At 38.0% G+C, this 14343-nt stretch overlaps 1 protein-coding gene across 2 annotated transcripts in view; it reads right to left on the reverse strand.

Moving 5' to 3' along the window:
- Positions 1 to 14343, reverse strand: part of RASGRP3 (RAS guanyl releasing protein 3) — a 106167-nt gene that overhangs the window by 39981 nt on the left and 51843 nt on the right. The window contains exons 2-5 of one of the 2 annotated variants that reach the window (XM_067703292.1): positions 6094 to 6222; positions 3101 to 3292; positions 1985 to 2087; positions 92 to 154 (exon numbers count right to left, since the gene is read on the reverse strand). In XM_067703292.1, coding sequence (XP_067559393.1) covers positions 92 to 154; positions 1985 to 2087; positions 3101 to 3170 — 236 coding nt within the window. In that variant the 5' untranslated portion in view covers positions 3171 to 3292; positions 6094 to 6222. Of the gene's footprint in view, positions 1 to 91; positions 155 to 1984; positions 2088 to 3100; positions 3293 to 6093; positions 6223 to 14343 lie in introns of those variants that run through there. The other variant, XM_067703290.1, reaches the window with a different exon arrangement.

A 14343-nucleotide genomic window follows, 5' to 3' on the forward strand; every position in this document is an offset into this window, starting at 1 on the left:
TGTCAGACTAGGTCGGTTGTATGGTGAAAAGGAAACTGTCAACAATCGCAGAACTAGAAACCACAAGACAATTAAATTCGTAAATATTTACCTCATGAAGTAACAGATCTTTAATCGAAATTCATCACAGCTTTCTCCACTGGCATTTCGATACGTACACTAGTTAAAGAAAAATCCTTGCACGTTGTTTCCTTTGCACAGACCTGCAGCTGTTTGATCAATTTACATGAATTCCTAATAAGAGGGCCGTACTAGGAATATTAGGGTTATGTGTACCTTCAAATGGAGAGAAAAGTGTGTTCTGATGACATCAGTGCTAAATAATTGACACAATGTATTATTGCTCTGGGATGTATTGTTTTGGTCTGGAAGAGAAGCCATTTATAAAATTAGTTTTACCTTTCTGAGCACTTACCAAGTGATGACTGTCAGCTGTAATTACAAATATACTACCAACTATAGATGATTTAAAATCAATAGTACATAAAAGCACCATTTTAGCCAAAAAGATTTTATATATAGGATTAATGCTTTATATAAGTACTCTAATTTCTTTAGTATTTGAAAATGTCATTTTTGGGTATATTAATACACATGTTGTGTTGTGATTTAGTTTCAAGTCTATTTAGTCATACTCTTTTTAACTAACATATATTGAGCTCCTACTATATGCCAGGCACCATGGATATGCAGTGAGCAAGGAATCCAAAGGGAGGAATATCTAAAGAAATGTTAATTCATAGGCAGTTTCAACTTTCATACAATCTGTACTTTCAGATATTAAACTTTACTGTGCCTAAATATCCCTTTCTATTTGTGTTTCATACAGCAGCAGACCTACTAATGATGAGGGTGCTGCTTGTGGGCACATTTCTGGACACTGTTTGGATCCTGAGGCGGGATGGACCAGACTGAGTCAGTTCCCTCCATCCTTCTCTATGTATTGCCTTTCAGTAGTGGGACCTGTGGAATCCTTGGACCACTGGGTACTAGTATCTCGCTCACTTCCAGGGACCTCTGTTCAGGGTGAATGTCCCCTTATCTTCTCTAACATCCCCTTCTGCCCCGAGGTTGGGGGCATGTTGGAAGAAAGAAGTAGAAAATGGAGGAAGCTTGAAGTAAGCAGATGGAAGCCACGCTGGCCCTAATAGTACTCAATGGACCCTCTCCCTCTGAGGCTCCCCTTGTCCTGAAAAGCTTCTCACTCATCTGCAGGACCCCTGGGCTTGCAGCCGGCAAAGACTGTAGGAACCAACATTAGTGGTTATATAATAAACATTAGATCTCGGGGAATAAAACCTCCGTATAAATGTGTGACTATTTTGTAGCCATTTTCAGTCATTTGGCCTTTAACTACCTTTTAGGACTGTACCGTGTACAAAAGTGGTGGACTGCTAAAAGCCCTTATTATAGAATGGGATTTCTAACTATGGATTCTTTTTTTGCTTTTATATCAGAAGAAAATTTAAAATTAATATCAATTAACAAATTGTAATAAACCTGCTAGAATATTCCTTGTGTCTTGCCAGCAAGGGAAGTGTGAAAATTTAGGTGGTGTTTATGCCTGAGCCAGATCATATTATTTTGGCTGGCATTTCCATATGTCTAAACTGTATCCTCTAGGTCCACCATTCTGCATTCCTAAAAGGAATAAGTTAGCTCTTGAATCAGTGTTAAATATTCTTTCATTATACTAACAGCAGAAATATTTAAGACAAGTTAGAAACATTCAGTCTACAGCTCCTGTTTCATTTTATATCTAGTGATTATTTCCAAGCAGAGCCAACACATCCAGATGGATAGTTAACTATTTGGTCAATCATCCAGATGTTTTGTCTAGACATGTATATATATTCACAAAACAGCTGGATAACCGACTGAAGACTGTTTATTCATCTTCATTTACTGGCTGTGGTTAGACACTCTATCTAAATACAGAACTTGATTTATGATTGTAAAAATTACACAGTAGTTGAAAAGATATATGCAGAGAAGTTTTTCTGCCAACTCAGTGGAAGATAAATACCATCGGTGCATAAGTAGAACTATTCTTGGCAAATAACTATTATTCAGCTCTCCATTGTCATCTGTTAAAAAATAAAATAAAATGAGAGGTGAGGAGACGACAGTACATACTACTTTTCTCTTTTTCTAATATCAGTAGAGAAACATCAGTGTCAAAATTTTCTTGTAGACCCCATTATCATTTTCCTCCTACTTCTGCTGGTATTTCCTTGCAAATTAAGTGGGTAGGTCTCACCCTTCCTCTGATGTAAGGTTGCCAAATTTCACAAATAAAAATACATGACACAGTTAAATTTGAATTAAGTAAACCACAAATAATTTTTTAGTATATGTATGTCCCATGCACTATTTAGGACATACTTATACTAAAAATGTGGGTCATCTGCAATTCAAATTTAACTGAGCATCCTGTATTTTATCTGGCAACCCTTTTCTGTCTGGTTTAACTCTTCCTATAACAATCAGTTCAACAAACAACTCCTCTGTGACTCTGTTTGTGCAAGGAATAATCCAAAATGCTGAGGTAGATGAACAACATAAAAGGCATATAACTGTAAAGTCTACAACCTAGTAGGAGATACAAGACATATACACAAAGACAGAATGCAGGAGCTTGGGCAACTCACTCTTGTCTAAGCCAAAAGACCACGAAATTATCACAGTAGCATATACCACATACCATAAGAAAGTCATAAAGGGCTGTGGGAGAGTGGAGGAAGCAATCAGCATTCCTGACAGGGGAGATTAGGAATGATATTATGAACATCTAGGGTGACATCTGAAATGAGCTCTGAAGTAGAATTTCAGTGAAGTAATATGATAGAGGCATGGAGGTAGAAAGATGTAGGGAATGTTCCAGAAACATTAAGTGAACAGTATGGCTGGGGTATCAGCTGTGGGCAGTAAAGGGAAGGAAATGCAGAGGGCAGTGATACTGGGGAGACAGATTGGGGTCAATCAAAAAGGCCTTAAATACCAAGGTATGGAGATTGAGTTCTGTTCCACGGCAACACCTACATCTGAACAGGGGGAAGCAAGAGTAGCAAGATGTACAGAAGGGAGAAAAGGCTCATACCAAACATCTCAATGCAAGTGCTCAGCAGTTCATCTAATGTTGCCGCTTTCCCAAGTCCACTTGACCCCATGGTTATTTAGCCGTTGTCAAAAAACTAGGGGCATTTTCAACATCATGTAGACCATCTCCATAATCATGCAAACAGGTGATGTTTGTGCCTAGTGGTGGTCTCTGTCCTAGAGTCTCAAGACTCTAAAGAAACAAGAAGAAAAAAATATCAGACTAGAGTTCTGCTATCCGTTAAAGCATGACTTTCCTACCTGAAAAGATAATGACTTTCACTGACTATATTTCTGCAAGAAAAGCATCAAAATGACAGAGATTGTGTGAACCACCATGATGGTGAAATGCCTGCTAATCTGTTCCTTAGCATGTATGATGCTCTGAAACCATGGAAACGTTCCCTATTAAATACCATCCCATTTAGCAGCTGAAAAAGTTTTTTGATACAACATGTTACACTTCATATTCTTAAGTGATAAAGACGTTCAAGAGTACATTGTTATAAGCGTTACTTGGTTTAATATTATTACAAGTATATAGAGGGAGATAACTTTAAAGAGCAAATATATTGATGAGCGTTATCCTCAGGGATCATGTAAACGTTCAACAACTGGTAAAAAAAATCTTATTTGCATAACTTCTCTAACAGGAACAGTATTATTAATAGTAGTAAAATATTAACAATAATCTATTGAACATCCACATTATGTACCAGGCACTACACCAAATGCTTTGCATATATTATACAACTTGATCCTCATAACAATATTGTAAGGTAGATTATTATTTCCAGTTTACAGACAAGGTCATGAGATTCACACAGATTTAGCAACTGGTCCAAAACCATACAATTATTATGGCCTTGAATCAGGACTCCATTATAAAATAAAGTTTTTGGTTTCCCTTTTTCCCTTTTATTGCTCTCCCAAGTGGGGATATCATAAGGCTGTCATAATTTTGCCCCCTAATCTTGTGTGAAAAATGGCACTCCACACCACCTCAGAAAAAGGATATAAACCAGATTATCTGTTACAGAGGCAGTAGAAAAATGTTGGCATGACAGCTGTCCCATTTTATAGCACTGTCATGGGGAAGGTGGGATTAGAAACAGCCTCTAAGAGATGCTTATACCGAAAGTATCCCTGTTGGGAACATACCATCATTTTATTTTACAGAGCAAGTCCTTGATGCCAGCTCCATATAAGGCTTAGAGAAATTGAGAGGTCATCATGATGTAAGACAGTTACCCACTGTGGATAGTTTAGGAGGTAAACGTGGCCATTGGGAATTCACTCATGAACTGTTTAAAGTCGATTTTACTCTCAAAGTTTATTTGTTCAACTGGTAGTCATGGAGCACCTGACAATTGCTAGGCACTAGGCAAGGCATTGAGGCTGCCAAGATGAACATATCATTGTCTTATCCCTGCCTTCAATGGGCTCATAGTCAACTTCAGAAGGCAAACACGTGAATGAATCGAAAAAAAAAACTAAGGTCCATATGTGTGGCTGTATTAGTTTAGTGGTACCACTGAAGAGTGACATCTGAATGAGTCTGTTCACCAGCTGTATAAATCAGGTGGAAACATACTCTTGTGCAAAAGGTACTACTCTTAGAGCATCAAAAGAAGGATTATTTCATGTGTCATAAAAATAACGGAAACACTGGGTCAATGCTGTACCACTTCTGGAATGGGAATATTAAAGCTGTCTAGAACCAACTCTTACATCTCTTAACCAAGTCACCTTATTGGTAAGGCCTTTCCCGACCACCATAATTTAAAACAACACTCTCCCTCCAAGCCCACCTCCCAATTGGCATGCCCTACCTCTCTTACTGGATTTATTTTTCCTCATAACACGTATCCCCATTTGACATACTCCATATTTTACTTGTTTATTTACTTTTTAATCTTTCTAGCACTATGAACGTAAGCTCCATGAATGCAGGAATTTTTGTGTTAGTTCTCTGGTGTACTGCCCAGCTGCTAAGATTTTTGCCTCTCATATAGAAGATACCCAAAAAAGAATTTGCTAAACTCATGAATGAGTGGATGGATGGATAAAGAAAGAATAAAATAAAAATGGTAAAAAGTTTGTCTTTGAATATGTATATATTTGTACGAGTGGATACTATAAAATTTTAAGGGATTGTTTTTTAGTTTGTTTTACGTATTTAAACTAGCTTTTAGTAAACATCACTGGGACAGAAGTTTTCTAGACTTTCTGCTAGCCTTCTAGATGTGACAGGATCTGCCTATACTCTATTCATAATAAGAACTTGGTACCTCTTCCAGGACATTTTGCGGCAGCATTTCTCTGATTTCCTTAACGTAAATTCTGTCAATCCCAAGAAAAGTCAACAATGGACAATTGACATGTTTGATTACCTTCCTGTATAAATAGGAAGGTTTTTTATCTTGTTAATTCTTGTTACTGAATAGTAAATGTATTACTTAGAACCAAACAACCTAGATTAACTAAACTAATTCTTAGGTCAAACCCAAAATTATTCAGCTAATTTGTTTGGGGAAGATATTGACTTTCCACAAGAGGTTAGAAATAACCTCGCACCAAACACCTGTCACCATGTTTGGAGTTATATTTGTGATCTGTAAAGAAGCCAGTACCTGAGAGCCAAGTGGGCCTCTCCAGTTGCAATCTGTTTCTTCAATCAGTAGATGTGTCTGTGTCTCTGCTTAGCGTTCTGTCATCTGCATATGTACCTGAGATCTCATTTCATATGTGTGGATATTATTGTATCTACAACTGCTTTTTCAAAAGTAAAGCTTCTTTATTGCAAAGGCAATATACATTCATCATTTAAAATACGACAGTAATGAAAAAGGAAAGAAAAAGAGTTTACCCATAATCTCATCATCCAAAGGACTCTTGTTAATACTACGATATGTTTCTCTTAGTTTTTCTGGCATAATTATTTTGGTGAGTTTCTTACATAATCTAAAATGGTTTAAAGAAACACTTACTTACTGGTCTCACACAGGTAGATATCCAGGTCTGAAATAATTTTAAGGGCAGTTATCATCACTGGAAAATGCATTGGGGACTCAGTCTGCTGAACTGGTTTACCCAACTCGAATAATAAGTACTTTGGAGAACCTGATAAAAGAACAGAAAGAAATCCCCAGAGTTAAATAATAGAAACACTGAATAATCCACATTGTTTTAAAGCATTTCCAAAACCCTTCAATTATAAGTGGTTTTTGTCTAAATGTCACCCACAACATTAGTTAAAAAGAGAATACATTTGAAGTAGTTATTTGGTGCCATGATACTTTAAGATCAAATTGTTTTTAAAACATTCAGCCTATTAAAAATGATGTGTGACCAAACCAAAATTTATACACATAGTGTAAAATACTATTTTAGTCCAAATATACTTCTATGGGTGGATTTCCAAACACTGACTTTGGAATGTTAATAAATCTAAAACAATTTGTTGTGGTGATCACCAAGCTCTGACTATAAATCACTCCTGACTGTCTCAACAAGAATGTCAATGTTATTTTAGTCCAGGTTGTTTAGTCTCTTGATGGCTTAGGAGTTGCTTTTGTGTTGATAGGTATGCTCTGGCTGCACTGAAAATTATTGCTCCTCAGCATAAACATTTTCTCACAAATCTGAAAAGGACGCAATAAGCCAAAATTTCCCCAGGGCTTGAATTATTTCTAAGAGAGAAGGTCTCACTTCAGAAGGGCAATAGAGTTCTGTTTGGTGTGATTTCCAAAGGCCATGATGTCTTCATGCAGCAAAAAAGACCATTAACGTGACTGGTGAAGACTCAAAAACATTGTGAGGTTGCCTAGGACAATAAGAACTATGCTTTCAATGTTAGAAATAGTGAAAAGGAGCCAATTCCATGCAACTATACACGGACAGATCTTAATTAGCATCCCAGGCTCTTGACTCAGAACATTTAGAAGTTTTTAAAAATTGGATTTCAACATTAGATAAACAAATGGGGAGAATTTTACTACTTTGAGTAAAACGCCATTAACGCTACTTACTTTACTAGATTGTTTAAGAAGTTAGTGAGGTAACATAAATGTACCCACTGTCAATCCTGCAAAACACTGGGTGCTCAGGAAGGTGTCTCCCTTTGTCCACACTTCCTCTTCTCTTCCAGTATTTAAAGGCTTTTAAGTTGAGGACTTAAGGTGAAGTAGAAGATCAACATTTAGAAGTGACAGAAAGAGAGATGTTAGTTTAGAGAAGGGAGAAGGAAATAGGAGAAAAAATACTGTGACACTAGGGCATCTAGTAGTGGGGCAGGTGGCCTCATCAGCAATGGAATCCCATTCCCGAAAGTGCTCAAGCCAAAGTAAGGTAATGACTGTCAGAGATGTTGTAGACTAAATTCCCAGACAGTGTCTAGGAAACACACCAAAATAACAGCAAAGTTTGCTCCTGGCTCTAGGATTGCAAAATGTATAAGGTGAAATATTATATCTATTCAAGAAATAGTTTTGAAATTATATTGGCCATATTAGAACTTCCAAAGATAGTCTTGTCTATAGCACTATCTCTGTTGTAAGAAAAAACAAACAAAAACTCTTGAATACTTTTCCCTCCTAATGGCAGATATTGTCTTTAGAGATAAATAACCATGTATATGTTCTTACACTCATATGACCTTCATATGGAGACATGGGGTTTCTCCAAATGCCTAAATCCTTTGATAAAATGAATGGTAATTATTACAAATCTTTACACTTTAAGGATTAACAACAAGGGTGTCATAGCATTTGTTATTCTGGCAACACTCAAGCTTAATCTTCCTTTCTTACCACAGACATGAGATTTTAAAAGTGCTGTCGTTATATTCTCTGAGACTCCACAGGAGAATCAAGATTATTGAGTTCAGTAAGAGAAATGACAAAACTATGAAAGACAGAATTTATTTGACAAATACTTACTGAGGATCTATTAGACACCAGATACCAAGCAAGCTACTAGAGTGACTGGTAGAGGAAGTTGCAGATAAGCAAAGAGAAGGATAAATTGGTGAGCAGGACAAACACGATTCTTGCTCTTACACTCCAGCAAAGAATAAAACAAGTAATTACCATAAAGTATCCTATGAAGTTGCAGGGCACTAATACAGTCTAGGAGCCAGAGGAGTTTTAGCTAGGCCAAGTGTGGGTGGGAAAATGGTAATGAAGAAAAGTTAAAAGACATTTAGAATGACTGAAGTATTGAATGAGACAAGAGATGAGACCAAAAGGTCGGTAGGAATAGCTCATAAATAGTATTGTAAGCTATATTAAGGAGTATGGACTTTATCTGAAGGGCAATGAGAAACCATTGTTTTAAAGGTGAGTAGGAGAATGGCATGATCATACCTGGATTTTTTAAAGATCCTTCCATCTGCAGTATGGAGGAGAGATTAGTTAAGACCTACACTGATGATGGGGAAATCAGCTGGTGGTCAATTATAACCATCCATGAAAGAGAAACCAATGTGTGGAAATGGAGATGGAGAGAAGTGGTTGGTCACAGAATATATTTTGAAGATAGGTCCAATGAGATTTGTTGATCTATTGGCTATGGGGAAATCAGCAGAAAGGAGGAATCAGGGATAATTTGCAGATTTCCAGCTAGACATTTGGTTGGGTTATGGAGCCATTTCCCTGAGATTGAGAAATTGAGGGATGGGGGTAGGGGTAGTTAAGTTCATGGAGGGGGCAGCAAAGGATGAATTCACTTTTGGATGTGTTTAGTTAGAGATGTCTGAGACCTCTTAACGGGAATGTTGAGTTAGCTTCTGGATATCTGTTACATGATCATGTTTAAGTGCTAAGCATCAGTGGAAAGGGAAATTTAAGGGGCAGGAGAAAGAGAATTTATATAACAAGGTCCCTGGGAGGACAGGAGTGATAGACCATGCACAGGTGGAGGGATTTACCTTGGATAAAGCTGAGGGTCACCTCTTTCAATGTGACAGCATGAAAGAGGAAAAAAATGGGTATAGATACAGGTATATTCATCCTTTTGATAGCAGGAAGTCAAGGAGGTTCCTGTCTGGTGACTTCTATTTACTCTAAAAAGGAGGGGATAAGGTCATCCACTGGAAGGTCTGATGGAAACAGATCTGAGATTTATCCAGAGGAGAAAATAAACAAAAGATGCTGTGAAGAGCAGAAGAAAGAAACCAGAAGTATTGGGGTTATTTCCATCCAGAGTAGAAGGCTGATGTTTCTCTTCTTCTGGAGTTTGTTTTGAGAGGAAGTTTAGTGTTCCTTGTTCCTAGGGTGACATCACTCACTTGTGTCATGTTTCTGAAATTATTTAAGGTAAATTTTCTGGAACAAGTCACATGGCAAGTTTCTCCTGTATGGACCAGGCAGTTCTGAGTTTCTGTTGTTAGAGTCTAGTCGTATAAGTTTCTGTAAGTATGAACCTCAGAGCTGAAGCATGGTTGGCATTTTCTAGGTGACTTCCAAATGAGGGCATGAGTCCCTGCTCCAGTCTCACTTAGCTTTGCTTGAAACGTGGAAGAAGATACTATTGGAACGGAAATTATAATAAAGAAATAATTTACCTCCCATCCTTTGACTTGCTCCAGAATATTTCATTCTGGCAACTTCAACCTCAGCCACTATTCCCATGTTCTCTACCCTCCCAGCCAATATTTCTGTATCTCTGTCTCACCATGCACAGTCTCCAATGCCCTCGTTATCTGTTACTTTTCAAAAGGTCATAAATCACAAGATACATTACTTTGTTCACTCTTCATGCATTCTTTGGGTACTTCTACACTGGTCTTGTTTTAATCTTCTTTCTCATTTCTTTCAACTTCACCTCTCAGTTCTTTGAATTTATCTTCCTACTTTATTTCCTTCAATCAGTTACTTTTCCTAGAGTGCTCTGTCATAGTCTCATTGCCAGCACTATCAAGGTTGATTCCATCACAAAGCAACTGGGATAGTATGAACTTAAAAAATGAGCCCAGTGCTTACAGCAAAGTTAAAACATTCTAAATGGGCCATAATGGTGACCCATAGAGGAAAGTATCCCACATTTATGGATAGTGGAGCAATATCCCTGAAGTTTATTTAAGGCTGACAGGAGGGAATAGCCATGCATAATACTGAATTTCTCAAATCTAAAAGTAATTTTTTCATTCTTGCCTTAGACGGGTGTAATTAATGTAACCATGAGGTTTTTCTGGGTTTTAAATTGTTAGCTCTTGTTGTTTATTAATTTTTCCCTACAAAAAGCTTTTACTAAATTAATGGAGCATTAATAATCAACATTGTCCTGGATTTTAGAAAACAATAATTTCTACAAATATTACTTGTTGGTGGCATATAATGTGATACACATGATGTTGGGAAAATTACCTATATTATGTTTAAATCTTATAACACCCTGAAAGCTAAGTGCTAGTCTCACCATTTCATACAGGAGGAAATTGAGGCCTAGAGAGGTTAAATTATTTGTCCATATCATATTACCATGTAAGTTGCAAAGCTAGGCCCATCTGACTCCAAAAATTTATATTTTTTTCCACTACCCAGACAAATGTTAGCTGTTGTTAAGGCTGCCTATTAGATCAATTTCTAGGCATTGTCTAGAACAAATGTTTACTATTCCCTTTGCTTAGCTTCTAGGCATTCTATCACTGGCCCTATTGTCTGCAAATGAATAACCGTCATTAGTACAGCAAGCCTGACAATTCAGGGACTAACTGGTACCAGACACTGAACAGAAGTCAATAACCAGCTCAGAGCGCATCTCATAAGGCCTCATTGCATTTTTTGGTAACAAGTAACAAGGTTAAACTGCATTTTATTTATTTTTTTCTTGGTTAACAGTATTTAGTATTGGAAACCAAACTAACACATTTACAGCCACCTGACATGAGTTGAATGAGAAATTAAAGTCTTGAAGAAGCTCTAGTAATAAATACAATGGAATTCTAAAGTCCAGCCAAGGAGGTGTTTTCCTGGCATTTGGCTGTAGCCAAACATGGAAGAGAACCGACATATACACATATGAGGCATTTGCAATCAGATGGTTTCCAGATGGACACGTTCAACCACACGGAAGGGTTATGGCTACTACGGCAACTCCAGCGTTCAAGTTGTAAATAATATCCCCCAAATAAGGCCCATAACTAGGAAAGGCTTAGCTCAGAAGTTAACATTTCAAACTTTGGGAAAATAGATTTGTTTTTTTTAAGATCAATATTTTCTTCTCCTGAAGATGCCAATATTATATTCATAACAATCCTGTTTGTGGCACTAATACTTTGGAGGCCCTGGTTCCAAACGCCTTGAAATAAAGTCACATTCCCTTATCATCTGATTATTCATTTACTTCCGAGTGAGTTTGATGATGATGATGATGATGATGGTGATGATGAGGAAGGAGAAGGAGAAGGAGGAAGTCATCTTACTCAGTGCTCCTATCTAGTCACTGTGCTGAGCACTGTACCCAATGAACTTTGGAAGGCTAGGCCCCACCCCAGAAATTCAGCGATAAATAAAATGCAGCTAAACTTTGCTATTTAATTGTTACCAAAAAAAAAAAAAATGCAAGGAGGCTTTGTGAGATGAGCTCTGAGCTAGTTATTGACTTCCATTTAGTACTTAGTATCAGCACTAGCACCCTCATGCCTATGTGCCCACCATGAGCAGGAGGGCATTCTCAGTACTTGGCATGGGTTAAGTAAAACTTGGGATCCTCCCACTGGGACCAGATGACAATCTCAGGGGACAGAATCTACACAAAGGAGGCTCCAAGAGAATGAAGACATTACACAGGAAACCTCTAAGAAGCAGGAGAATGTGAACAGAAGACACAGCCTGGAGGACAAAATCTCTCGCTCACATATCACCACTTGGAGCTGGGAGTGGAAGCTGCCTGTCTCTGAAGATACCAAGAAAGGTTTTTTTTTTTTTTTTGCGGTACGCGGGCCTCTCACTGTTGTGGCCTCTGCCGTTGCGGAACACAGGCTCCGGACGCGCAGGCTCAGCGGCCATGGCTCACGGGCCCAGCCGCTCCGCGGCATGTGGGATCTTCCCGGACCGGGGCACGAACCCGCGTCCCCTGCATCGGCAGGCGGACTCTCAACCACTGCGCCACCAGGGAGACCCCCAATAAAGGATTTTAAAACCTGAGTTCTAAGTTGCTACACAGGAATGCAGCAAGAAGCACTAATATAATGAAAGATTGTTTTCAAAAGTATCTCCAAGCTCTCAGAGAAAGGCGTTTGTTTGATTGAGCTAAAAGGCCGATGATTATTGAATACCTATTAAATGTTCAGCACTGTGTTATGAGCTGAAGACGTAAAGAGCTATTCACAAGGACCCAAATCCCTGTGTGGGAGACACATTATAAACTGGTTATTATAAAACAATAAGCCTGTTAAATCCAGTGTCAGAGACACATGCCCAAGATGTTGCAGGAGCATAGGAATTGGACCAAATTCAACCAAACAGATCTAGGAAGATGTCCTCAAAGAGGAGACACCTGAGAGTGTTAAGTTTTATGGATCACAGAACTAAAACAAAAAATACCAGCTAAATTCACTTGTGTCAGACAGCAAAGTGGCTAGAAATATCTGAGTATGATTTTAGAATTGGGCATAGGATAGATATTACCAACCTGCTATCAAAACTTTTCATCACGTAAAAAAAGAATAAGAATACACATAAGACAATATTAGAATAAGAGCTGGTGAGAGTAAAATGATTGGGATTGGGTAGGTATGCGTTGAGTTCTGAACTGTTTTTGGCTTAAAAAAAAAAGCATAAGTAAATGAATGCAGCACAAAAAGATAGGGACTGTACAATGCTTTATTATCACCATCATTATTATTTATTTTATCTAATTTTACTACTGACACTGATAGGCTTTAAAAACTAGATTTCTTATGTCATTTTGATGCCAATTTCTATATACATAGATACAGACCTACTTGAAGTTGTAATAGTAATTTCTCCTTATCCAGTGAAACCGTACAGTGTTATCATCTAAGTGAAAACATTTGGCTCTTGTTCAGAAACTAGTATGTTTATAGCATTCTTTTATGGTATAGTAAATTCTTAGTTTGAAATTACTTCTGAATCAAGGATTTGGAGCTACACTTTTTATTGGAACCAATTAAAAGTAAAATATAGTAACCCCCCAAAATGCTTTTTAAATTATTTCTGTATTCTCAATTAAATTTACACAGCTTGAAGCCCATAATTAGAAGGTGCCACTTAATGACTCTGTCATTCTCTTTTATTTCAGATTTTTCTCCTACAGAAAACATTGCTTCCTTTCTCTAAAAGAAAAACAAATCTCAAGAGATGGTGATATCTCTCTTCCTCCCATCTAGGACATTAACTATTTTCACCTTCCTTTCTCTAAGGTTCACTCTCATCATCCCTAACACGAGAGAAATAACATTACTCTGCCTTCCACATCAGAACAACAACAAAAAAACTTCACTTGAAAAGGTTTTAAGGGCATTTAACACAACAAAAAAAAGGAAGCCCTAGGGCTTCCCTGGTGGCGCAGTGGTTGACAGTCCGCCCCGCTATGCAGGGGACACGGGTTCGTGCCCCGGTCCGGGAAGATCCCACATGCCGCGGAGCGGCTGGGCCCGTGAGCCATGGCCGCTGAGCTTGCGCGTCCGGAGCCTGTGCTCTGCAGCGGGAGAGGCCACAACAGTGAGAGGCCCGTGTACCGCAAAAAAAAAAAAAAAAAAAAAAGGAAGCCCTAAAATTACGAAATGTCCCAAACTATATTTGAAAAGTCATTATTCAGAATTTAGAATATATTTCCCCATTAGGACAATATTATAAATGGATTACTAGTAGGTTTACACACGGAGGACAAGGAGGTCGGTGGAGACTTGTCAAAAATACTGAAAAGAACTTTTGGAATTCCCAAGAAGTTCAGAGGTTGACAGCACTGGTTCCCTATATGCCAAATTACCCTTCAGAAATTGTGTAACTCCTAGAAGCATGAAACTAATGGGTATTTTTAGATCTAGAGAGGCAAAGGAGGAGAAAGAAAGATAGAGGGAGAGGAAAATAGCTTTTCACAAAGTCACTGTTAAAGAGTTAGAGGGGGCAAAGAAATGGGAACAAGGATTTTGTTGGCACAGTTGTAAAACAAGGGAGGAACTGATGAACTGGCACTAAATTGTTAGCAGTTTAAGTAAACAGGAGGTGTCTTTCCTGGCCTCAGGCAAAAACAAAGAATGCAAGCTCTCCATTGGCC

Source organism: Pseudorca crassidens, chromosome 14 (assembly GCF_039906515.1).
Source record: "Pseudorca crassidens isolate mPseCra1 chromosome 14, mPseCra1.hap1, whole genome shotgun sequence".
In the NCBI taxonomy this organism is placed as follows: Eukaryota; Metazoa; Chordata; class Mammalia; order Artiodactyla; family Delphinidae; genus Pseudorca; species Pseudorca crassidens.